Source organism: Oncorhynchus kisutch, linkage group LG19 (assembly GCF_002021735.2).
Source record: "Oncorhynchus kisutch isolate 150728-3 linkage group LG19, Okis_V2, whole genome shotgun sequence".
Taxonomy (NCBI): domain Eukaryota; kingdom Metazoa; phylum Chordata; class Actinopteri; order Salmoniformes; family Salmonidae; genus Oncorhynchus; species Oncorhynchus kisutch.
The window spans coordinates 6970969-6996815 of record NC_034192.2 but is presented as its reverse complement, the minus strand read 5'-3'; the positions used below and the strand labels follow the sequence as shown (position 1 = coordinate 6996815).

Sequence of the window (25847 nt, the reverse complement as noted above, 5' to 3'; positions counted from 1 at the left end):
TCACCAATCTACACACAATATCCCATAATGACAAAGTGGAATTATGTTTAAAAAATAATCATAATTAAAAACAGAAATATCTCATTTACAGAAGTTTTCACATCCTTGAGTCAATACTTTGTATGTTAGAAAATACCCTTGAGCATGGTGAAGTTATTAATTACATGTTGGATGGTGTATCAATACACCCATTCACTACAAAGATACAGGCATCCTTCCTAACTCAGTTGCCGGAGAGGAAGGAAACTGCTCAGGGATTTCACTATGAGGCCAATGGTGACTTCAAAACATTACAGAGTTTAGTGGCTGTGATAGGAGAAAACTAAGGATGGATCAACAACATTATAGTTACTCCACAAAACTAACCTAAAGAAAAGAAGGAAGCCTGTACAGAATACAAATATTCCAAAACATACATCCTGTTTGCAACAAGGCATTAAAGTACAATTGCAATACATGTGGCAAAGCAATTACCTTTTTGTCCTGAATACAAAGTGTTATGGTTGGGACAAATCCAATATAATCTACAGAGTACCACTGGTGGCTGCATCATGTTAAAGGTATCCTCGTAAACATTAAGGACTGGGGAGTTTTTCAGGATAAAAGGGAAATGGAATTGACCTAAACACAGGCAAAATCATTCAGGTTAAATGTAATTACATTATAAGAACTAAAGGTATGACATCAATGCACTGTATTTGACTTTTGATAAGAGATTCTGGTACAAGCCATGCACTGAAACCACGTTCTCGACACTCCTAAATTCGTCATAAACTCATGTAATACACATATAGTCTCATATCTTTCCCTCCAATTGGTTCTGTCTATTAAAAATAGTATATTAATTGACTTCAGCTCCCCAGGAGCAGGGATGGAGAGTTGGAGACCATTTATTTTATTCCTCAGTACATTGCCCTCTACATGTTAGTTCATAGTAAAAGTTGCCAGTTCTGTTTCACCTTATTTAATGGTCACTACAGAAATAATGTATTTTTAATGGGCAGGTTTGAATGGGCAGGGCAGGTTCGCTCTCAGTCTCTTCTCTCTGATAAGGTGTGTTTGTTTACCTTCTCACTCTACTACTTGACTCTGTAACAGTCCCATATTCCTAGTATCGAATTCCCCTCACTCCACCGCTGCAAGACAATGAAGGATACACACACCCTGCTTAATCTACTTCTGCTGCTAGTGTACCTAGCAGGTAATATGATTTTAAAAATATATAACAACATTGTTTTATGATAACATTTCTTTTTGAGGATGCCAAAGTTGGTTTAACATCAGTCAGTAGGTCTGGACACTTCCCGTTAAGCTCTATAACTACATTTACTTTCAATGTCTACGGAGGTCCAGCTTTTGTTTGGGTGAAAATAGTGTTACATTATAATGTGTTGATTATAGCCTGTGGCTGTTTTGATGAACTTCCAGGATCAGCTTTGACCACTGATGGAGGGAGTGGCAGTACCAGTAAGTGAACCACATCACATAATAGCCAAGCCAAATTATTACAGGAGTGACCACATCACTGCATTGATGGGAATGTTGGGTACTTTGAATAATGACTGTGGTAGTAGGGTAGTGCTATCAGCTATCAGCTAACTACAGAAGTGAAGGCGTTTTATTGGATTATCGTTGCAGTAATTTATCACTGTTACAAGAATACATTTACACCCTGTATCCAAGAAATCCTTTATTCTTAAACAGGTAGGCCTACATTGCCTGATTGTGCACTGTAATTTTCAGATGGTCCCTTGGAACTAACCATTGTGGGACCTGACTTTGTTAAAGTGGGTGTGCCACGCAGCTTTGACTGTGCTGCCCAGTGCTCTCCCTCCTGTAGCTACAGAATGAGTATCGACGGGCAGATTTGGCATGGCAACGAGCTGTTGTTCACAGCTCACCAATGGGAGGAGTCCCTAAACCTCACATGCACTGCAAGGAATGATGAATCTGGGAGGTCCTCTACAGTAACAAAGATACTGCAGGTTTTAGGTGTGTGGGTGGTTTGTTGTTTTTATAACACTTCACTTGAAATTAAAGGTGATGGTCTTTATGATATTAGGAATAGAGGGCTAATTAAATGTGTTGTAATTTATTGACAAAATGTCTGGATTACTGGATTAGTGCTAGATAAAAATTATTTTGCTAATGTTTTTCACATTGGTCATAGGATCTAGACTATTATTTAAATGTCTATGTGTTCCTTCTTTTAGCTGGACCTACCAACGTATCGATCACAGGCCCTGCCCTGATGACCCCAGGGGCCCCTCAAAGCTTCCAGTGTAACGCAGACTGCCGTCCCTCCTGCAACTACACCTGGAAGATAAAGGGCCGATGGCTCGGGGGGCAGGGGAATAAGATTACTGTAACTCCCGAAGAGTTGGCCACCTCTGCTACCCTGAACTGCAAGGCCATCAACAGTGTGTCTGGGCTCTATGCCATGGCAACCAGGACAATTCCTGTAACATGTAGGTTATTCTGAGATTTAGAGCTTCTAACAATTGTAGATTCCCTCTTGTTGTTAGTGTAATGCAATTGTCCATATCCACACCAATAGCTTCATCTATCAATATACATTCCCTTATATAGTATGTTGTCTATATTTGTTGGGGTTTTGGTTGAAGTGATACTTGAACCATTGTTTTCCTCTAATTTTTGTCTCCTATCAGCTGGTCCATCAGAGGTCCACGTCATCGGCCCAGACTCTGTTGCAGTCGGTTTCAAGTCCATGTTTCAGTGCACTGCCAAATGCACTCCCGCTTGTGACTACCGCTGGACCATTGATGGTCACACTGTCCACGGTAGTGAGATGGAGATGACGGTCGAGCGAAATGTGAAGTCAGAGAAGATTATATGCCACGCTCAGAATACGGTCTCAACTCATTTTGAGGTGGTCACCAAGTCCGTACGGGTGGAAGGTACAGCAGAAATCTCATGATTCTACATTTTAGCAACTACCTTAACTTTTATGCTGTCATAAACATTATCTGACCTAATATCATGTTTTTTTTGTGTTCCTTTTGGAATGGTTTTGTGCGTGTTGCAGAAAATGACAAAAAGAAGATCCTCTCCAAAAAATATGGTTGTCAAGCTGTGTCCAGTTTGTGTTTGTCCAAGAAGACCATCTCTGGGAGGAAGCATCAGCATTGTACAGCAGCTGAAACCTGGTCCCGATTGAGTCCGAACATACCTTACTGACAACAACACCAGGTTCCAGAGCATTAAAGCTGTAAAACAGGAATATAGACTGAAAATAGACATGACATTAAAACCTTGAATACTAGCTACAGTGACTTCAGAAAGTATTCACACTCCCTGACTTCCACATTTTGTTATGTTGGAGTCTGAATTTAAAATAGAATACATTTAAAAATGTGTCACTGGCCTACACACAATACCCCATAATGTCAAAGTAGAATTATGTTTTTGATATATATACACTACCGTTCAAAAGTTTGGGGTCACTTAGGAATGTCTTTGTTTTTTAAAGAAAATCAAATTTTTTGTTCATTACAATAACATCAAATTGATCAGAAATACAGTGTAGACATTATGAATGTTGTAAATGACTATTGTAGCTGGAAACAACAGATTGTTTGTGGAATATCTACATAGGCATACAGAGGCCCATTATCAGCAACTATCACTCCTGTGTTCCAATGGCACGTTGTGTTAGCTAATCAAATAGTACCCGTAAAACACCAGTCTCAAAATCAACAGTGAAGAGTCGACTCCGGGGTGTTCCTCTGTCCAGTGTCTGTGTTCTTTTGACCATCTTAATCTTTTCTTTTCATTGGCCAATCTGAGAGATGGCTTTTTCTTTGCAACTATGCCTTGAAGACCAACATCCCGGAGTCGCCCCTTCACTGTTGACGTTGAGACTGGTGTTTTGCGGGTACTATTTAATGAAGCTGCCAGTTGAGGAATTGCGAGGCGTCTGTTTCTCAAACTAGACACTCTAATGTACTTGTCCTCTTGCTCAGTTGTGCACCGGGGCCTCCCACTCCTCTTTCTATTCTGGTTAGTGCCAGTTTGTGCTGTTCTGTGAAGGGAGTAGTACACAGCGTTTTACGAGATCTTCAGTTTCTTGGCAATTTCTGGCATGGAATAGCCTTTATTTCTCAGAACAAGAATAGACTGATGAGTTTCAGAAGAAATGTATTTGTTTCTGGCCATTTTGAGCCTGTAATCGAACCCACAAATGCTGATGCTCCAGATACTCAAATAGTCTAAAGAAGGCCAGTTTTATTGCATCTTTAATCAATAGAACAGTTTTCAGCTGTGCTAACATAATTGCAAAAGGGTTTTCTAATGATCAATTAGCCTTTTAAATTGATAAACTTGGATTAGCTAACACAACATGCCATTGGAACAGGAGGGATGGCTGCTGATAATGGGCCTCTGTATGCCTGTGTAGATATTCCACTAAAAATCTGCCATTTCAAGCTACTTAAAATTTTTTAATAAAAATATTTATTTAACCAGGTAGGCAAGTTGAGAACAAGTTCTCATTTACAACCTGGCCAAGATAAAGCAAAGCAGTTCGACCCATACAACAACACAGAGTTACACATGGAGTAAACAAACATACAGTCAATAATACAGTTGAAAATCAAGTCTGTAAACAATGTGAGCAAATGAGGTGAGATAAGGGAGGTAGGGCAATAAATAGGCCATGGTGGCGAAGTAAATACAATATAGCAATTAAAACGCTGGAATGGTAGATTTGCAGTAGATGAATGTGCAAAGTAGAAATACTGGGGTGCAAAGGAGCTAAAGATAAATAAATAAATAAAATAAATACAGTAGGGGATGAGGTAGTTGTTTGGGCTATTTATAGATGGGCTATGTACAGGTGCAGTGATCTGTGAGCTGCTCTGACAGCTGGTGCTTAACGCTAGTGAGGGAGATAAGTGTCTCCAGTTTCAGTCATTGGCAGCAGAGAACTGGAAGGAGAGGCAATATAATAGTCATTTACAACATTAACAATTCCTGCACTGTATTAATGATCAATTTGATGTTATTTTAATGGACAAAAAATGTGGTTATCTTTAAAAAACAAGGACATTTCTAAGTGACCCCAAACTTTTGAACGGTAGTGTATATATTTTTTTACTAATTAATTAAAAATGATAAGATGAAATATCTTGAGTCAATACATATTCAAACCCTTTGTTATGGCAAGCCTAATAAGTTCAGGAGTAAAAATGTGTTTAACAAGTCACATACTGTAAGTTGCATTGACTCCCTCTGTGTGCAATAGTAGTGTTTACCATCATTTTTGAATGACTATCTCATCTTTGTACCCCACAAATACAATTATCTGTAAGGTCTCTCAGTTGAGCAGATTCAACCACAAAGACTAGGGAGGGTTTTTAATGCCATGCAAAGAAGGGCACCTATTGGTAGATGGGTATAAATAAAATGTACAAAAATAGACATTGAATATCGCTTTGAGCATGGTTATTATTTACACTTTGGATGGTGTATCAATACACCCAGTTCCTACAAAGATACAGGCGTCCTTCCTAACTCAGTTGCTGGAGAGGAGTCAAACCGGTCAGGGATTTCACCTCGAGGTCAATGGTGAATTAAAAACAGTTACAGAGTTGAATGACTGTGATAGGAGAAAACTGAGGATGGATCAACAACATTGTAAATAACAATACTAACCTAATTGACAGAGTGAAAAGACGGAAGCCTTTACAAAATAAAAAATATTCAAAACATGCATCCTGTTTGCAACAAAGGCACTAACGTAATACTACAAAATAAATTGGCAAAGCAATTAACTTTTTTTGTCCTGAATAGAAAGTCGTATGCTTGGGGCAAATCCAATACAACACGTTACTGAGTAGCACTCTCCACATTTTCAAATCTAAACAGGAGTTGCTCACCAAGAAGACATTGAATGTTCCTAAGTGGCCTAGTTACAGTTATAACTTAAATCTGCTTGAAAATCAATGGCAAAACCTAAAAGTTCTTGTTTGGCAATGATCAACAACAAATTTGACAGAGCTTGAAGAATTGCGAAAAGAATCATGGGCAAATGTTGCACAATCCAGGTGTGAAAGCTCTTAGAGATTTACACAGAAAGACACCCAGCTGTAACCGCTGACTCAGGAGGTTGAATGCTTATCTAAATCAAGATATATTAGTGTTTTATTTGTCTTTTCTTTTTTCTTTTACAAATTATAGATTATTTTTTCTGCTTTGACATTATAGAGTATTTTGTGTAGATCATTGACAGATAATTACAATTAAATCAATCCCACTTTGTAAAAAGTCAAGGGATGTGACTACTTTCTGAAGGCAGGGTATAACATAAATTGACCTCTGTTTTCATCTGATACAAATAAGATCATACAATGTAATGACAATGATAATTACTGGTCCAGCTTGATCTGTGGCAGAGGCCTGAATTACGGAGTCAGTTGATGTTGCCTGTCCTAACTTTCCACCAGTACTGTACTACACTGTACCGTCCTCCAGTCCAACCAGCTGTGGGATGTTGACCCCAATGTTGTATATAAACCCTGGATTGCTGATGCTATGTATTGACCATTGAGAGGCTATGAAGCCACTGGTTGGACATATTGCCACTCCCAAGTAGCAGTCCTCCATTTCAATTAAATGTTTCAAGGACAAAATTACATTCATTTAAGTTAAATTTTTGTAGTAGTGGGGACAGTAACATTAGTCATCTCTATAAATGATACATTAAGGATTATACATTTTTTCCGTTATTTAACTAGGCAAGTCAGTTAAGAACAACTTCTTATTTACAATGACAGCCTTCCCCAGCCAAACCCGGACGATGCTGGGCCAATTGTGCGCCGTTTATGGGACTCCCAATCACGGCCGGATATGATTCGAACCAGGGACTGCAGTGACGTCTCTTGCGCTGCGCCACTCAGGAGCTCAATGTTTAGCCGTGTAATAGAACAATTTAGCAAAAATGAACGTACACATCAATAAATACATTTCTATAGCTTCCAAAAATATTTTTTTACCAAGGTGGAGGCACAGTGGCTTCAACACATCCCCCCCTATTAGTCATCTAGTGTACATATAAATCATTGGTTGACCCCTGTCACAGTGCTGTCCTTCACCACGGCAGCAATCTCTCACAAAGTGATCACTCGTCTTTCTGCTGAAAGACAAATTCCAGACCAAAAATGTGCTTAGTAAAATATGAGACTTACACAGACACACATGGCTAAGTTGATGGGTCATGTAAATGAGTTCAATATAATGTTATACAGTGGGTCAATAACAAAAGTTTATCTCAATACTTTGTTATATACCCTTTGTTGGCAATGACAGAGGTCAAACGTTTTCTGTAAGTCTTCACAAGGTTTTCACACACTGTTGCTGGTATTTTGGCCCATTCCTCCATGCAGATCTCCTCTAGAGCAGTGATGTTTTGGGGCTGTTGCTGGGCAACACAGACTTTTAACTCCCTCCAAAGATTTTCTATGGGGTTGAGATCTGGAGACTGGCTAGGCCACTCCAGGACCTTGAAATGCTTCTTACGAAGCCACTCCTTCGTTGCCCGGGCGGTGTGTTTGGGATCATTGTCATGCTGAAAGACCCAGCCACGTTTCATCTTCAATGCCCTTGCTGATGGAAGGAGGTTTTCACTCAAAATCTCACGATACATGGCCCCATTCATTCTTTCCTTTACAAGGATCAGTCATCCTGGTCCCTTTGCAGAAAAACAGCCCCAAAGCAAGATGTTTCCACCCTCATGCTTCACAGTAGCTATGGTGTTCTTTGGATGCAACTCAGCATTCTTTGTCCTCCAAACACGACGAGTTGATTTTTTACCAAAAAATTATATTTTGGTTTCATCTGACATTCTCCCAATCTTCTTCTGGATCATCCAAATGCTCTCTAGCAAACTTCAGACGGGCCTGGACATGTACTGGCTTAAGCAGGGGGACACGTCTGGCACTGCAGGATTTGAGTCCCTGGCGGCGTAGTGTGTTACTGATGGTAGGCTTTGTTACTTTGGTCCCAGCTCTCTGCAGGTCATTCACTAGGTTTCCCGTGTGGTTCTGGAATTTTTGCTCACCGTTCTTGTGATCATTTTGACCCCACGGGGTGAGATCTTGCGTGGAGCCCCAGATAGAGGGTGATTATTAGTAGTCTTGTATGTCTTCCATTTCCTAATAATTGCTCCCACAGTTGATTTCTTCAAACCAAGCTGATTACCTATTGCAGATTCAGTCTTCCCAGCCTGGTGTAGGTCTACAATTTTGTTTCTGGTGTCCTTTGACAGCTCTTTGGTCTTGGCCATAGTGGAGTTTGGAGTGTGACTGTTTGAGGTTGTGTGTGTGTGTGTGGGGGGGGGGGGGATTTTTTACTTCTGAGCCTGCATATAAACGGCAACAACACTATCAGCAAAGCAGAAAGGAAGGGAGGCCAGGGAAGTACTAGAATAACTTTCATCCCTATTTTCAGGCTAGGCTAGCTCTCTTCGCTATCTCATGGCAACAGACAGCATTTTGGCAACATTCCTTAGCCCTGGCTCCTTAAGACAATAAAGAGCCAGGGCTGCAGGTAGCCTAGCTGTTAAGAGTGTTGCTGGTTCGAATCCCTGAGTCGACTAGGTGAAAAATATGCCCATGTGCCCTTGAGCAAGGCTCGTAACCTTAATCTGGATAAAGAGCATCTGATAAATTACTAAAATGTAAAAATGAGCCTGGACACAGACACACCCATCAATAGCACAGGGCGACTAGTGTTTACCTTTTTCTGACTAAATCCAGAGGTCCTGCCACCAGGCGATGGTGTGTTCACCAGTGATACCATTGAGGTTTTAAAAACGAGTGAGACCAGTCACTGGTTACGGTTCTTTATTCGTGTCACTGGAGACCACTGTCGGGCAACGGAATGCATTGCGCATTTCCCGAGTGCTTAGAGTGTGTAGGTGGTGGTGGCTGCATGAGAGCAAGTGAACGAAGTGTCTCATGCACAACAACGCCTCATTATCCCCAAATTAAGAGTTAGCTGGGGAAACATTGACCCCCAAATCGATTTGGATATGTCGGTCCGCACGCGGACAGGATTTTATCGTCAGGAGGTAAACAAAACGGCATGGGAGGTTCCAGAGCGATACCGTGAGCTAAAGCAGGTGGGGACTGGCGCATATGGGACAGTATGGTGAGTTTTATACGAGTTTAATCATCAAACATGTGTAGGCTACTCTTCGTAAATTTCGAATTTAGAGTTAACAATAGCCTATGTTAAGGCAATACAAACCAAGCCACAACAAGACGTGACTCGTTCCTAAAATAAGCATCGTGTTTTTGTAAAAACTGTTAATCTCATGCATTCTTCATGTGGTTACTTCAAAAGGAAGTTTTTGTTCAGTGGAGCGCTGGATTGTGTCCGAATTAAGTCATCAACAAACATCGCTGCTGTTTCATTCCTAAGCATAGTTTACACGGCAGGGACTTTTTTGGCTTTGTGAAGTCGGGAAAAGCATAACAAAGAACCCCCATTGGCCTCATTGTTTGTTGGGTTTTAGTGAGCAGAAGACTTAGATTTAAGTGCATCGGCCTACATCTGTTCTGGGTCTTTGCGCAATGTTTCTTGGGATATAGGCCGACCAAATGTTTCTACTTGAATTCCAGAAATACCCAAGGATGTCTTTTAAGTAGGCCTAACCACTTGATTATAAAACATGATATTTGGATGTATATTATTTTAAAGAAATAATTAATCAAGCATTCAATAAAAAATACAATAAGTGAGTTGGGTCCTTCTTCAGTAGGCTACCACCGATGGCCTACATTGCTCAAATGTTTTCTTCCCAATACCTACATGTCTTGCTGCAGTTCCGCCCAGGACCACAGGACTGGGGTGAGGGTGGCCATCAAGAAGCTCCACAGACCCTTCCAGTCAAAGCTCTTCGCCAAGAGGGCCTACAGAGAGCTCCGGCTCCTCAAGCACATGAAGCACGAAAATGTGAGGGCCTTTCCTGAAATACGCACCTCATGATTCATTCTCATAAATAGAAAAGGTGTCTGTTTCACACCACTAATTAGGCCGTGTCTAAAAAGGAAATGGCCCAACTCTACAGTACTGCATTTAAAACTCACTTTTATCCATAGCAAACTGTTCAAATCCTTATGGCCTAGGCTGCGTGCAGAGAGCAGTGACAGTTTCTTTTTTGCACACAGTGAGACAAACACAGCTGTTCCTTATGATTGGCAATTAGTCAGTAGCAGAGTAGTCAGAAAGATCACATTGGTAATATTCACATCACAACCCATAATACTAAACAGAAACACATCATATCAAGATTATAGAGATATTAATTTGAGGCAGGCACAGGTTTTGAGTCTTGATTGGAAAAGTTGAATCAGGCATTCAACTTGGGGCGGCAGGTAGCCTTGTGGTTAGAGCGTTGGGCCAGTAACCGAAAGGTTGCTGGATTGAATCCCTGAGCTGACAAGGTAAAAATCAGTCATTCTGCCTTTGAACAAGGCCCCCGTAGGCTGTCATTGTAAATAATCATTTGTTCTTAACTGACTTGCCTATTTAAATAAAGGTTTCAATACATGTTGTAGCTCTCCTGGACCAGGGTTGGACTTGGTGACCACTGATTTCAGAGGTCTACTGGGTATACAGGGAGTAGGTAGAGTTTAATAATGGTACACAAGGAAAGGCTGAGAAGGAAGCCAATCCATGTTGCGGAAAAAATGCCTCATAGCAACATCTACTTTAATCAGTAGCTCACTGTAGAACGACAGAGACACACCCCGTATCACAATTTTGTGTGTGTGTGTGTGTGTAACTTCAAGTGGGAATCATTTCCTGATGCTGTAATTGAGATACATGATGCACCCAAAAAAATTATCCTGTTAATCTATAATTGAGCTATTCTATTTATTTTCTGTTATTCTTTGATTGGCTTGGATTAGGTGATTGGACTGCTGGATGTGTTCACTTCTGAGATCTCATTGGACAGGTTTCATGACTTGTAAGTACCTCTTTGTCCAATACCCTTCCTGTTCATATATTGAATGTTTTTATTCACAATAAAGTATACCTTTTTTCCTTTTCCCCTGTCATTCTCAGTTACCTGGTAATGCCACTCATGGGTACTGATCTGGGGAAACTGATGAAGATGGAGAGATTGTCACAGGAGAGGGTGCAATTCCTTGTCTATCAAATGCTGAAAGGACTCAAGGTTAGAGTTGCATACATGCACTCAAAAGAACAATATATATATATTTACTATTCTAAGCTGTTTAAAAGATATACCTACAAATGCTCATTTTATCCCCAACATTCAAATATGATACAACATAAAGGCAGTTTATACAGAAGGTTTAAATGTTTCCCAGAATATACTTGAATACCACCTTCTTTTTCTAATTTTAAGACTTTCTCTTTTCCTGGTCTTTTGTGTCTCCCCACAGTATATCCACTCTGCAGGGATCATCCACAGGGTGCGTAAACTCTGACCTTTCAACTATGTGCATTGGTGTTGGGGCCCTTGCTCTTTTTCACGCCCACTGCTATTCATGCCGTTTTCCATATCAGAAGCTCTTTGTGTGTGTGCTTGCGTGTATTTGCGTCAATCTGGCAGCATGATAATGTAATTTTTCTAAATACCAACAGGATCTCAAACCTGGAAATGTATCTGTCAACGAAGACTGTGAGCTGAAGGTACTACATATATATATATTGCTACCAGACCTGTGATAGGCACTGTGCTCTCCCTGTTCAGTCTCGCTCTCTTTCAATTTAAATGAAATCCACTTTATTGAAGTGGAGGCTGCTGAGGGGAGGAGAGATCATACTAATGGCTGGAACAGAGCAAATGGAATGGCATGGCATTAAACACCTGGAAACCATGTATTTGATACCATTGTACTATTCCACTCATGCCATTACCACAAGCCCATCCTCCCCAATTAAGGTGCCATCAACCTCCTGTGCTTTATTGTCATAAAAGGTACAATCCAATGTAGCCAAAGCAATTCTCTCTGTCTGTCTCAGATCCTTGACTTCGGGCTGGCTCGGCAGACAGACACAGAGATGACGGGGTACGTCGTCACTCGCTGGTACAGAGCCCCCGAGGTAATCCTCAATTGGATGCACTATACCCAGACTGGTGAGTCTCTCTCAATCGCTCATTCATGGCTGCCTTCTTTGTCCACCAGATGGCAGTACTTTCTAATGTCAACATCTGTGTTATCACCATGATTAATCATGCTATTGTAACCAGAAAAATATCCTACAGTATGAGGTCCTATGGAGATCTATCTCTTTGTACAATTTGTGTACAATATCGCTGTAATTGAACCCACTGGTATGGTAGCAGTTTGGTAGCAATGTGGTACTGAAAGACCATTCAGTCCTATGTATGTCTTTGTCCTCCTCTATCGTCAGTGGATATCTGGTCGGTGGGCTGCATCATGGCGGAGATGTTGCTGGGGAAGCCGCTGTTCAAAGGAAATGACCGTATCCTTTTTCAGTGTTTACTACTCTCTGTCTTCACCCCACACAACTATTGCAGAATAATGATCCTGCCAGGCAAATTAGCAGAATTATATGTTAACAACCTGTCAAAGACTAGTTCTGTAAGCTTATTATGGCTAAGCATATATAGTATGAACAGCATGTGAATGTGACTTCCTGTACCACATGAGCTATGACCCTTGACCTCTGGGTGAGCACAGACCTGGACCAACTGAAAGAGATCATGAAGATTACTGGTACACCCACTGCAGACTTTGTTACGAAGCTACAAAGCCAAGATGTAAGTCATGTGGGCACTCAAAATACATTCAGATAGTACACATTCAAAGCATACACAGCCTACTAGAGTACATAGGAATAGAATACACATACACTCCCAGGTAAATCTGCTCCTCTTCCAACAGGCCAAAAACTACATACGGAGCCTTCCTAAAGTACTAAAGAAAGATTTGCACTTTCTTTTTTCCAAAGCTAGCTCAGACGGTGAGCAGACGTTCAATACAATGATGTGAACACGCAGTTAGTTGAATTTGACAGTCTATTACTAAAGGATAAAAAACGCTGGTTTACAAAACAGCAACTGTTTCTAACTATTGTCAGGAGTGTCCTTTTGACCATAACACCGCTAGAGACACTGTATACCTCTCTGTGTGGCAGCGGTGTGTGTGCTGGAGCGCATGCTGTTGCTGGACCCTGAGAGGCGGGTGAGTGCGTCGGAGGCGCTGGCCATGCCCTTTTTCAGTGAGTTCAGAGAACCAGAGGAGGAGACTGAGGCCCAGCCCTACGATCACTCCATGGACAACACAGACCTGCTCCTGGAGCAGTGGAAACGTGAGAGATGGTTGGAGGGAAGCTGAAGAAAGAGATGGAGAGCGGGGGGAGGGAGGAGGAAGATACGGGAGAGAGAGAGAGAGAGATATGCTGGGGAGGACGGAGGGAGGGAGAGAGAGAGAAGAAGGAGATACAGGCAGAGTAGAAAAGGGGGAGAGATGGAGAATGAGGTGGCTGGTAGCCTAGAGGTAAAGACCGTTGGGCAGGTTACTGAAAGGTCGTTGGTTCAAATCCCCAAGCTGGCAAGGTAGAAAATTATGCAATTCTGCCCATGTGCAAGGCAACAACTGCTCCCTGGGTGCTGATGATGTGGATGTTAAATAAGGCAGCCCCCTGCACTGCTCTGATTAAGAGGGGTTGGGTTAAATACAGAAGATGCTATTCGGTTGAACGCATTCAGCAACTGATTAGTTATCTTTTTCCCTAGGAAGAGAGCTTAAGGAAAAACATTCCTTTGGTCATTCCACATGATAGAAGGAGAGCGATGATGAGGGAGATGGATGTGTGATAACATGTTCAGCTTGAGAGAAAGAAAGAGGAAGAACAATCTATAGAGTCTACAGAGTAACTAATTAGTCATTTCTTGTGATATCTCCTACAGGTCACACATTCACAGAGATTCTGTCCTTCAGGCCTGCAGCAACAGAGACCAAGGACCCCAAAGAGACATCACTCTGAGAGTACACACATACCTCTCAATACCTGTCAATGATTATTATAAGGCATTGTTGTACAGATGTAATGGGAATCCAATGTACAGAATGTAGTTTATTGATTATAAATGGATTTTTTGACAAACATTTTTGAAGATATTGTCAGTCTTGTGTAATTGTGGAACTACTGTAACAGCCAACCAATGAGCCCCTGGGAAAGAAATTATTACTTGCTTCCCCGTAAACCACGAGAATGACTGTAAGCTAAGACATCAAATGTTCATCAATAAAAGGTCACTCTAAAATGATCAGTTTTGTCACATAACAATGCCACACATGTCTCAAGTTTTGAGGGAGTGGGCAATTGACATGCTGACTGCAGGAATGTCCACCAGAGCTGTTGCTAGAGAATTTAATGTTAATTTCTCTACCAAAAGCTGCCTCCAATGAGAATTTATCAAGTATGTCCAACCGGCCTCACAATCGCAGACCACGTGTAAGCACGCCAGCCCAGGACCTCCACATCCGGATCCTTCACCTGCCAGATAGTCTGACACCAGTCACCTGGACAGCTGATGAAACTGAGTATTTCTGTCTGTAATAAAGCCCTTTTGTGGTGAAAAACTCATTCTGATTGGCTTGGCCTGGCTCCCAAGTGGATGGGCCTACACTCTCCCAAGCCTACCCATGGCTGAGCTCCCCGCCCAATCATGTGAAGTCCATAGATTAGGGCCTAATGGATTTTAATTAGCCCTTTTGTGGTGAAAAACTCATTCTGATTGGCTTGGCCTGGCTCCCAAGTGGATGGGCCTACACTCTCCCAAGCCTACCCATGGCTGAGCTCCCCGCCCAATCATGTGAAGTCCATAGATTAGGGCCTAATGGATTTTAATTCACTGATTTCCTTAACTGTAACTCAGTTGTTGAAATTGTTGCATGTTGCATGTTGGTTCAGTATAACGTTAACTGACTGCAATATTTGTTTGACTGCAATACACCTGCTCAAACACTGGAATTACCCACGTACGTGGCCTAAGGTCCAGCAAGGACAAATATCACCTCTGTCTATAAATGGAGCACCAACCTTGCTGATTTTAGTTTGGGCCCCTCAAAAGCCATGAAGAGAGCCAACGTCTTTATTCTGCTTCTTGCTGGTGTGTTGGTCAACGGAAAAGGTATGCTTTATGTTACATGTGAGTTTGTGGATTAAAGCCTGAGCATATGTGTAGCAGAGTAACTCAAAATGTGGACTTAATATTTAAATGAAATAGCAATGTGTGTGGTCAGAAATCTTTTAAAAAAGGAGAAGGAGGTGCCGATTACTACGGTAATCAATTGTTTTTATTGTGCCCTTGGTTGTGTGTTGCAGACCTCCGCTGGCAGAACAGCTATGACCAGCCTTTGGATTTTAATTGCCCATCAGGACAATCCATCTCTCGCATAGTGAGGTGATTCCTTATGTTCCATACAACCAATCTTCTCCAAAACCTGAATTCTGCACTGACTCACAAGCACAGGTTTCCAAATCAGAGTGAGCATTTTGCTGCTGCGGTGCTGAGTTAACTCTAACCTTTCTCAAACCCTAGCAAGCTGTTGCATATCAACAGAGTTGCTGTTGATTCAGATTTGCAATTTTCCATTTTGAGAAATTAAACTGGTTTAACTCTGTATTTTGGATTTAGGTTATTGCAATTGCATTCCGGACAAAATATGTTGGGCAACAATAAAACCTACAACCTGCATAAATGTTTTTTTTCCGTATAAATTCAACTATTAATTTGTGCATTGTAATGTATTTTTCAAATTTTAGTGAGCATAACAACAAACATGAGGACCGTATGTGGGACTTTGGGTGCAAAGCCACATTTGACTCAGCAACTAACTGCTTCACATCTTCCTACGTAAATGACTTCGACAAACCTTTCAACTACCAATGCCCAAGCCACCAGGTCATCACAGGGATGAACAGCTATCATGACAACAAGCATGAGGACAGAAGGTGAGATGTAAATGAATCACTATTCACATGAAATAAATACAAATCTTCAAGAAATGACTTTGTCAAATCAAACAAAATAACTAGGGCTTTACAATGATGGTAAAATTTAGAGACATTTGGGGATTAAATGGTGTAAAATCCTAAAAGTGACACAGGGTTGACGGAGGTACTGTTTTTGTTGAACAACCCTACTATAATGTGAATTACAAGGTCAATACAAAACATATATCATAATTCAAACCTCATTTCCACCCTTATACAGATGGAAGTTCACCTGCTGTGGAGCCAGCAACTTCTGTACTGATTCCTGCCAGTGGAGCAACTACGTAAACTGGTTTGATGAGGCCTTCACTTTTAATGCCCCACCAAATTCCTACCTGATTGCAGCTGAAAGCTACCATGACAACAAGTATGAGTGAGTATGATTATTCATTGGTACTGTATGCTAATGTATGCTAATTTAATGGATTCCAAGTATTTTCTCTCTCTGTGTGTGTGTGTGTGTGTGTGTGTGTGTGTATCTACGGTATCTGTGTGTCATATTCTTGCTGTTGGAATAAACAAGCGTCAGGAAAGGATGAATTGACTACAAAACTAACAGGAACAAAATGTCTGTTTGTCTTGTGTACTTTCAGAGATCGTCGCTGGCAATACCAATACTGTACCAGAAGGTCATGCTGAATCTATAACTGATTCTTCCTACAATCAGATTATTTTATCCATTGTTGTCTCTTGATAATCTTGAAAGAAATGCATGATTAAAGATACATGCATCAAATGATTGTGTTTCATTTCACTGCACTAACGTTTAAATGATTGATTATGCTTGGTTTCTGGTCAAGATATTGTTACGTCTTTCTTCCGTTGAAGGAGAGTCGGACCAAAATGCAGCGTGGTTAGTTCGATACATGTTTAATAATGAATAAACCCGACAAATACAAAAAACGGAACGTGAAAACCTATACAGCCTATCTGGTGAATACAAACACACTGAGACAGGAACAATCACCCACAAACACACAGTGAAACCCAGGCTACCTAAATATGGTTCCCAATCAGAGACAACGAGAATCACGTGACTCTGATTGAGAACCTCAGGCAGCCATAGACTATGCTAGACACCCCTACTCAGCCACAATCCCTATACCTACTAAAAACCCCAATACCACAACACAACACAAAATAACCCCATGTCACACCCTGGCCTGACCAAATACATATATAAACACAAAATACTAAGACCAGGGCGTGACAGATATAATCTCTATACAATACTTTAATGGACGGCAAATGGTTATCTCAGACAATAATTACTAAAACATTGGGTCACACTTTATTTGGATAATCCCCTGTAGATGATCTACAGCGGAACAAACCATCAACAGACTATCAACTGCAACTCTGTTGATATGCAACAGCTTGCTATGGTTAGGTTTAGGGTTAGAGTTAGTCAAATCAAATCAAATTGTATTTGTCACATGCGCTGAATAAAATACTATAATGATTTTCAGGGCGTTCCTGATATAGAGGTCCTGGATAGCAGGGAGCTCAGCCCCAGTGATGTATTGGGCCGTCCGCACCACACTCTGTAGCGCCATGCGATCGAGGGCAGTGCTGTTGCCATACCAAGCAGTGATGCAGCCAGTCAGGATGCTCTCAATGGTGCAGCTGTAGAACTTTTGGGGGATTTTAGGGCCCATTCCAAACCTGTTCAACTACCTTAGGGGGAAGAGGTGCGGTCGCACCTTCTTCACGACTGTGCTCATGTGACTGGACCATTTTAAATCATTAGTGATTTGGACACCGAAGAACTTGAAGCTCTTGACCTGCTCCACTGTAGCCCTGTTAATGTGGATGTGGGCAAGCTCGTTTCCTGTAGTCCACGATCAGCTCCTTGGTATTACTGACGTTGAGGGAGGGGTTATTGTCCCAGACCACACTGCCAGGTCTCTGACCTTCTTCCTGTAGTTTGTCTCATTGTTGCCGGTGATCAGGCCTACCACCGTTGTGTCGTCAACAAGCTTAATGATGGTGTTGGAGTCGTACATGGCAACGCAGTCATGGGTGAACAGGGAGCACAGGAGGGGACTAAGCAAAAAATTACCGTGAATATTCCTGCCAGCTGATCTGCTCATGTTCTGAGAACGTACCCTGGAATATCGCTCAAGGCTAGCAGCTTCTCTTTGAGCGATTCTCCGCATGATCCTAAAGCCAGCCGATCAATACACCTAACAGCCGTTGCATTTGAATCCGGACGGGAATGACTGCTTTGTTAATAAGACACAAACAATATAGCTTTGTGATATTTAACAAGTAATGTTTATCTCAAGGAATGTAATTCATTGACCACTAGATATATTATCTTACATTAAGTGCTATTTGTATATGCAGATCATATAGAATGCACCCTGAAATACTGTTCTATTGCTTTTGAGCTGACAGAAAACATTCTATTTCATAGTTCATATTTTCAATGGACAATCAAGCTGCTGTATGCACTGGGAAGATTATTTTCTCATTGTACATTTAATGTTTATTACAGTCATGTAAACTGGCTTAAACTTCAGAAAGACCATTGTATAGACGGAATCAACAACAAAAAAGTGTGTCGCTTTGTGTGGTAAATTACTGGCTTGATAAGATGGCTCATGCAATGTTTATTATGTAACAGATCCTACTTCACACTCTTCAAAATGTTGTCACAGGTATGTAGCTATGCCTTCTCGCCTTTTACCAGAGATATCTGATCTGTCAGATGATTGGGTAAGTAGATTTAATCACATGTGATTATTACCTAATGTACAGTAAGGGTATAAAATAGCATCACTTGTCTAAGGAGACAACATTTCCTGCAGAGAGCCAAACATAGAGAATCCCTTCATCAGGCTTCATCCTTATGACAGGTAAGAGCAGTCATCTCGATCCATTTACTGTGGTGTATGGATAACATTGCCAATGGTTACGTTCCAATGTCCATATTAGCAAGACCACTTAGAATGAACAAAATTAATTTGGCATGCTTTCTAAGTGGTATGATGGTGTGGATATTGGAACTCTGGTGCCAACAATTTGGTCTTGCAGGGTGGGATAATGACTTTGATGCACCGTTTATGTCCTTTCCAATCTATGTAGTCATTAAGGTAAAAGGGGTGACTGGTAGGAAATATTTGTGTTTCATGTGTTATGGAAAACATATTATTTTGCCCCAATTGTAACTGTTATGCTGAAGAGATGCTTAGTCAGTATTGGCCATACTTTTTGTTTTATAGTGATGTATGCTGACTTATGCCATCTGATATTATTTTGTTTCAGATACCACAGTAACCACCACGAGGACAGGTTATGCTAATAACTACGACAACTTTATGGACTTTACATGCTGAATCAACCATGCAATTGCTGGGGTGTACAGCTATCACAGTAACCACCACGAGGACAGGAGGTGAGTCTCTTCATTTCAGTACATAGAATAATCACATTCAGATTTTCAGGCATTTTGTGAATTTCATACGGACACAAATTTGTCTTAGTCATTTTGAGCAAGGCTGAGGAACAATTTACATTGTAATAAGTCAAATGAGGCCTAAGAAACATTACAGTACCTTCTTTACTCAGTTTCTCTAGTATCCTCGGTTACAAATGTCTGAGAATCCTGATCAACTACCAACAAGATCAGTGGCCTCATGTTACTCCACTCTCCAGTACTTAACTGCCAAAATACATGTTTAATGAAGGGAGAAAGTATAGTCAATTAACCCACATTAATATGAATTTATTGTCGGTCCCTTTTCAGTTGGAGGTTTTACTGCTGTTCTGTCCTTAAGATTTGTACCTTTGACTGCCAGGTTACACCCTGGGTCAACTACAGTACTGAGATGAGGCATTCACCGACAAAGCCACCAGTACCAACGGTCTCCTTATTCCACATTTTGTTGTTTACAGCCTGAATTCAACATTGATTAAATTGATTGTTTTTCTCACCAATCTACACACAATATCCCATAATGACAAAGTGGAATTATGTTTAAAAAATAATCATAATTAAAAACAGAAATATCTCATTTACAGAAGTTTTCACATCCTTGAGTCAATACTTTGTATGTTAGAAAATACCCTTGAGCATGGTGAAGTTATTAATTACATGTTGGATGGTGTATCAATACACCCATTCACTACAAAGATACAGGCATCCTTCCTAACTCAGTTGCCGGAGAGGAAGGAAACTGCTCAGGGATTTCACTATGAGGCCAATGGTGACTTCAAAACATTACAGAGTTTAGTGGCTGTGATAGGAGAAAACTAAGGATGGATCAACAACATTATAGTTACTCCACAAAACTAACCTAAAGAAAAGAAGGAAGCCTGTACAGAATACAAATATTCCAAAACATACATCCTGTTTGCAACAAGGCATTAAAGTACAATTGCAATACATGTGGCAAAGCAATTACCTTTTTGTCCTGAATACAAAGTGTTATGGTTGGGACAAATCCAATATAATCTACAGAGTACCACTGGTGGCTGCATCATGTTAAAGGTATCCTCGTAAACATTAAGGACTGGGGAGTTTTTCAGGATAAAAGGGAAATGGAATTGACCTAAACACAGGCAAAATCATTCAGGTTAAATGTAATTACATTATAAGAACTAAAGGTATGACATCAATGCACTGTATTTGACTTTTGATAAGAGATTCTGGTACAAGCCATGCACTGAAACCACGTTCTCGACACTCCTAAATTCGTCATAAACTCATGTAATACACATATAGTCTCATATCTTTCCCTCCAATTGGTTCTGTCTATTAAAAATAGTATATTAATTGACTTCAGCTCCCCAGGAGCAGGGATGGAGAGTTGGAGACCATTTATTTTATTCCTCAGTACATTGCCCTCTACATGTTAGTTCATAGTAAAAGTTGCCAGTTCTGTTTCACCTTATTTAATGGTCACTACAGAAATAATGTATTTTTAATGGGCAGGTTTGAATGGGCAGGGCAGGTTCGCTCTCAGTCTCTTCTCTCTGATAAGGTGTGTTTGTTTACCTTCTCACTCTACTACTTGACTCTGTAACAGTCCCATATTCCTAGTATCGAATTCCCCTCACTCCACCGCTGCAAGACAATGAAGGATACACACACCCTGCTTAATCTACTTCTGCTGCTAGTGTACCTAGCAGGTAATATGATTTTAAAAATATATAACAACATTGTTTTATGATAACATTTCTTTTTGAGGATGCCAAAGTTGGTTTAACATCAGTCAGTAGGTCTGGACACTTCCCGTTAAGCTCTATAACTACATTTACTTTCAATGTCTACGGAGGTCCAGCTTTTGTTTGGGTGAAAATAGTGTTACATTATAATGTGTTGATTATAGCCTGTGGCTGTTTTGATGAACTTCCAGGATCAGCTTTGACCACTGATGGAGGGAGTGGCAGTACCAGTAAGTGAACCACATCACATAATAGCCAAGCCAAATTATTACAGGAGTGACCACATCACTGCATTGATGGGAATGTTGGGTACTTTGAATAATGACTGTGGTAGTAGGGTAGTGCTATCAGCTATCAGCTAACTACAGAAGTGAAGGCGTTTTATTGGATTATCGTTGCAGTAATTTATCACTGTTACAAGAATACATTTACACCCTGTATCCAAGAAATCCTTTATTCTTAAACAGGTAGGCCTACATTGCCTGATTGTGCACTGTAATTTTCAGATGGTCCCTTGGAACTAACCATTGTGGGACCTGACTTTGTTAAAGTGGGTGTGCCACGCAGCTTTGACTGTGCTGCCCAGTGCTCTCCCTCCTGTAGCTACAGAATGAGTATCGACGGGCAGATTTGGCATGGCAACGAGCTGTTGTTCACAGCTCACCAATGGGAGGAGTCCCTAAACCTCACATGCACTGCAAGGAATGATGAATCTGGGAGGTCCTCTACAGTAACAAAGATACTGCAGGTTTTAGGTGTGTGGGTGGTTTGTTGTTTTTATAACACTTCACTTGAAATTAAAGGTGATGGTCTTTATGATATTAGGAATAGAGGGCTAATTAAATGTGTTGTAATTTATTGACAAAATGTCTGGATTACTGGATTAGTGCTAGATAAAAATTATTTTGCTAATGTTTTTCACATTGGTCATAGGATCTAGACTATTATTTAAATGTCTATGTGTTCCTTCTTTTAGCTGGACCTACCAACGTATCGATCACAGGCCCTGCCCTGATGACCCCAGGGGCCCCTCAAAGCTTCCAGTGTAACGCAGACTGCCGTCCCTCCTGCAACTACACCTGGAAGATAAAGGGCCGATGGCTCGGGGGGCAGGGGAATAAGATTACTGTAACTCCCGAAGAGTTGGCCACCTCTGCTACCCTGAACTGCAAGGCCATCAACAGTGTGTCTGGGCTCTATGCCATGGCAACCAGGACAATTCCTGTAACATGTAGGTTATTCTGAGATTTAGAGCTTCTAACAATTGTAGATTCCCTCTTGTTGTTAGTGTAATGCAATTGTCCATATCCACACCAATAGCTTCATCTATCAATATACATACATTCCCTTATATAGTATGTTGTCTATATTTGTTGGGGTTTTGGTTGAAGTGATACTTGAACCATTGTTTTCCTCTAATTTTTGTCTCCTATCAGCTGGTCCATCAGAGGTCCACGTCATCGGCCCAGACTCTGTTGCAGTCGGTTTCAAGTCCATGTTTCAGTGCACTGCCAAATGCACTCCCGCTTGTGACTACCGCTGGACCATTGATGGTCACACTGTCCACGGTAGTGAGATGGAGATGACGGTCGAGCGAAATGTGAAGTCAGAGAAGATTATATGCCACGCTCAGAATACGGTCTCAACTCATTTTGAGGTGGTCACCAAGTCCGTACGGGTGGAAGGTACAGCAGAAATCTCATGATTCTACATTTTAGCAACTACCTTAACTTTTATGCTGTCATAAACATTATCTGACCTAATATCATGTTTTTTTTGTGTTCCTTTTGGAATGGTTTTGTGCGTGTTGCAGAAAATGACAAAAAGAAGATCCTCTCCAAAAAATATGGTTGTCAAGCTGTGTCCAGTTTGTGTTTGTCCAAGAAGACCATCTCTGGGAGGAAGCATCAGCATTGTACAGCAGCTGAAACCTGGTCCCGATTGAGTCCGAACATACCTTACTGACAACAACACCAGGTTCCAGAGCATTAAAGCTGTAAAACAGGAATATAGACTGAAAATAGACATGACATTAAAACCTTGAATACTAGCTACAGTGACTTCAGAAAGTATTCACACTCCCTGACTTCCACATTTTGTTATGTTGGAGTCTGAATTTAAAATAGAATACATTTAAAAATGTGTCACTGGCCTACACACAATACCCCATAATGTCAAAGTAGAATTATGTTTTTGATATATATACACTACCGTTCAAAAGTTTGGGGTCACTTAGGAATGTCTTTGTTTTTTAAAGAAAATCAAATTTTTTGTTCATTACAATAACATCAAATTGATCAGAAATACAGTGTAGACATTATGAATGTTGTAAATGACTATTGTAGCTGGAAACAACAGATTGTTTGTGGAATATCTACATAGGCATACAGAGGCCCATTATCAGCAACTATCACTCCTGTGTTCCAATGGCACGTTGTGTTAGCTAATCAAATAGTACCCGTAAAACACCAGTCTCAAAATCAACAGTGAAGAGTCGACTCCGGGGTGTTCCTCTGTCCAGTGTCTGTGTTCTTTTGACCATCTTAATCTTTTCTTTTCATTGGCCAATCTGAGAGATGGCTTTTTCTTTGCAACTATGCCTTGAAGACCAACATCCCGGAGTCGCCCCTTCACTGTTGACGTTGAGACTGGTGTTTTGCGGGTACTATTTAATGAAGCTGCCAGTTGAGGAATTGCGAGGCGTCTGTTTCTCAAACTAGACACTCTAATGTACTTGTCCTCTTGCTCAGTTGTGCACCGGGGCCTCCCACTCCTCTTTCTATTCTGGTTAGTGCCAGTTTGTGCTGTTCTGTGAAGGGAGTAGTACACAGCGTTGTACGAGATCTTCAGTTTCTTGGCAATTTCTGGCATGGAATAGCCTTTATTTCTCAGAACAAGAATAGACTGATGAGTTTCAGAAGAAATGTATTTGTTTCTGGCCATTTTGAGCCTGTAATCGAACCCACAAATGCTGATGCTCCAGATACTCAAATAGTCTAAAGAAGGCCAGTTTTATTGCATCTTTAATCAATAGAACAGTTTTCAGCTGTGCTAACATAATTGCAAAAGGGTTTTCTAATGATCAATTAGCCTTTTAAATTGATAAACTTGGATTAGCTAACACAACATGCCATTGGAACAGGAGGGATGGCTGCTGATAATGGGCCTCTGTATGCCTGTGTAGATATTCCACAAAAAATCTGCCATTTCAAGCTACTTTAAAAAATTTAATAAAAATATTTATTTAACCAGGTAGGCAAGTTGAGAACAAGTTCTCATTTACAACCTGGCCAAGATAAAGCAAAGCAGTTCGACCCATACAACAACACAGAGTTACACATGGAGTAAACAAACATACAGTCAATAATACAGTTGAAAATCAAGTCTGTAAACAATGTGAGCAAATGAGGTGAGATAAGGGAGGTAGGGCAATAAATAGGCCATGGTGGCGAAGTAAATACAATATAGCAATTAAAACGCTGGAATGGTAGATTTGCAGTAGATGAATGTGCAAAGTAGAAATACTGGGGTGCAAAGGAGCTAAAGATAAATAAATAAATAAAATAAATACAGTAGGGGATGAGGTAGTTGTTTGGGCTATTTATAGATGGGCTATGTACAGGTGCAGTGATCTGTGAGCTGCTCTGACAGCTGGTGCTTAACGCTAGTGAGGGAGATAAGTGTCTCCAGTTTCAGTCATTGGCAGCAGAGAACTGGAAGGAGAGGCAATATAATAGTCATTTACAACATTAACAATTCCTGCACTGTATTAATGATCAATTTGATGTTATTTTAATGGACAAAAAATGTGGTTATCTTTAAAAAACAAGGACATTTCTAAGTGACCCCAAACTTTTGAACGGTAGTGTATATATTTTTTTACTAATTAATAAAAAATGATAAGATGAAATATCTTGAGTCAATACATATTCAAACCCTTTGTTATGGCAAGCCTAATAAGTTCAGGAGTAAAAATGTGTTTAACAAGTCACATACTGTAAGTTGCATTGACTCCCTCTGTGTGCAATAGTAGTGTTTACCATCATTTTTGAATGACTATCTCATCTTTGTACCCCACAAATACAATTATCTGTAAGGTCTCTCAGTTGAGCAGATTCAACCACAAAGACTAGGGAGGGTTTTTAATGCCATGCAAAGAAGGGCACCTATTGGTAGATGGGTATAAATAAAATGTACAAAAATAGACATTGAATATCGCTTTGAGCATGGTTATTATTTACACTTTGGATGATGTATCAATACACCCAGTTCCTACAAAGATACAGGCGTCCTTCCTAACTCAGTTGCTGGAGAGGAGTCAAACCGGTCAGGGATTTCACCTCGAGGTCAATGGTGAATTTAAAACAGTTACAGAGTTGAATGACTGTGATAGGAGAAAACTGAGGATGGATCAACAACATTGTAAATAACAATACTAACCTAATTGACAGAGTGAAAAGACGGAAGCCTTTACAAAATAAAAAATATTCAAAACATGCATCCTGTTTGCAACAAAGGCACTAACGTAATACTACAAAATAAATTGGCAAAGCAATTAACTTTTTTTGTCCTGAATAGAAAGTCGTATGCTTGGGGCAAATCCAATACAACACGTTACTGAGTAGCACTCTCCACATTTTCAAACGTAG

The 25847-nt window shown here is 40.6% G+C and overlaps 3 protein-coding genes across 4 annotated transcripts; all 3 read left to right on the top strand.

The window, feature by feature from the left end:
- Positions 1-1071: 1071 nt before the first annotated feature.
- On the top strand, positions 1072-3386 carry LOC116355033 (uncharacterized). The gene is made up of 6 exons (XM_031798064.1): positions 1072-1201; positions 1429-1467; positions 1744-1992; positions 2214-2468; positions 2670-2918; positions 3047-3386. The coding sequence occupies exons 1-6, from the start codon at positions 1147-1149 to the stop codon at positions 3196-3198; spliced, it is 999 nt and encodes a 332-aa protein (XP_031653924.1). The 5' UTR covers positions 1072-1146; the 3' UTR covers positions 3199-3386.
- Positions 3387-8764: 5378 nt separating this feature from the next.
- On the top strand, positions 8765-16762 carry LOC109910316 (mitogen-activated protein kinase 12). 2 transcript variants are annotated; one of them, XM_020509468.2, is made up of 16 exons: positions 8768-9168; positions 9846-9975; positions 10935-10993; positions 11092-11203; positions 11436-11465; positions 11638-11685; positions 12019-12133; positions 12412-12483; positions 12702-12781; positions 12906-12984; positions 13159-13332; positions 13934-15178; positions 15355-15433; positions 15796-15984; positions 16247-16399; positions 16620-16762. In XM_020509468.2, exons 1-12 carry the CDS (start codon positions 9050-9052, stop codon positions 14008-14010), a joined length of 1095 nt encoding a protein of 364 aa, XP_020365057.2. In that variant the 5' UTR covers positions 8768-9049; the 3' UTR covers positions 14011-15178; positions 15355-15433; positions 15796-15984; positions 16247-16399; positions 16620-16762. The 2 variants fall into 2 exon arrangements, with proteins under 2 accessions (XP_031653369.1, XP_020365057.2); XM_031797509.1 differs by lacking the exon at positions 11436-11465 and having other exon boundaries at positions 8765-9168.
- Positions 16763-21032: 4270 nt separating this feature from the next.
- Positions 21033-23350, top strand: LOC109910089 (uncharacterized). The gene is made up of 6 exons (XM_020509246.2): positions 21033-21162; positions 21390-21428; positions 21705-21953; positions 22175-22429; positions 22635-22883; positions 23012-23350. The coding sequence occupies exons 1-6, from the start codon at positions 21108-21110 to the stop codon at positions 23161-23163; spliced, it is 999 nt and encodes a 332-aa protein (XP_020364835.2). The 5' UTR covers positions 21033-21107; the 3' UTR covers positions 23164-23350.
- The last annotated feature ends 2497 nt before the right edge of the window (positions 23351-25847 follow it).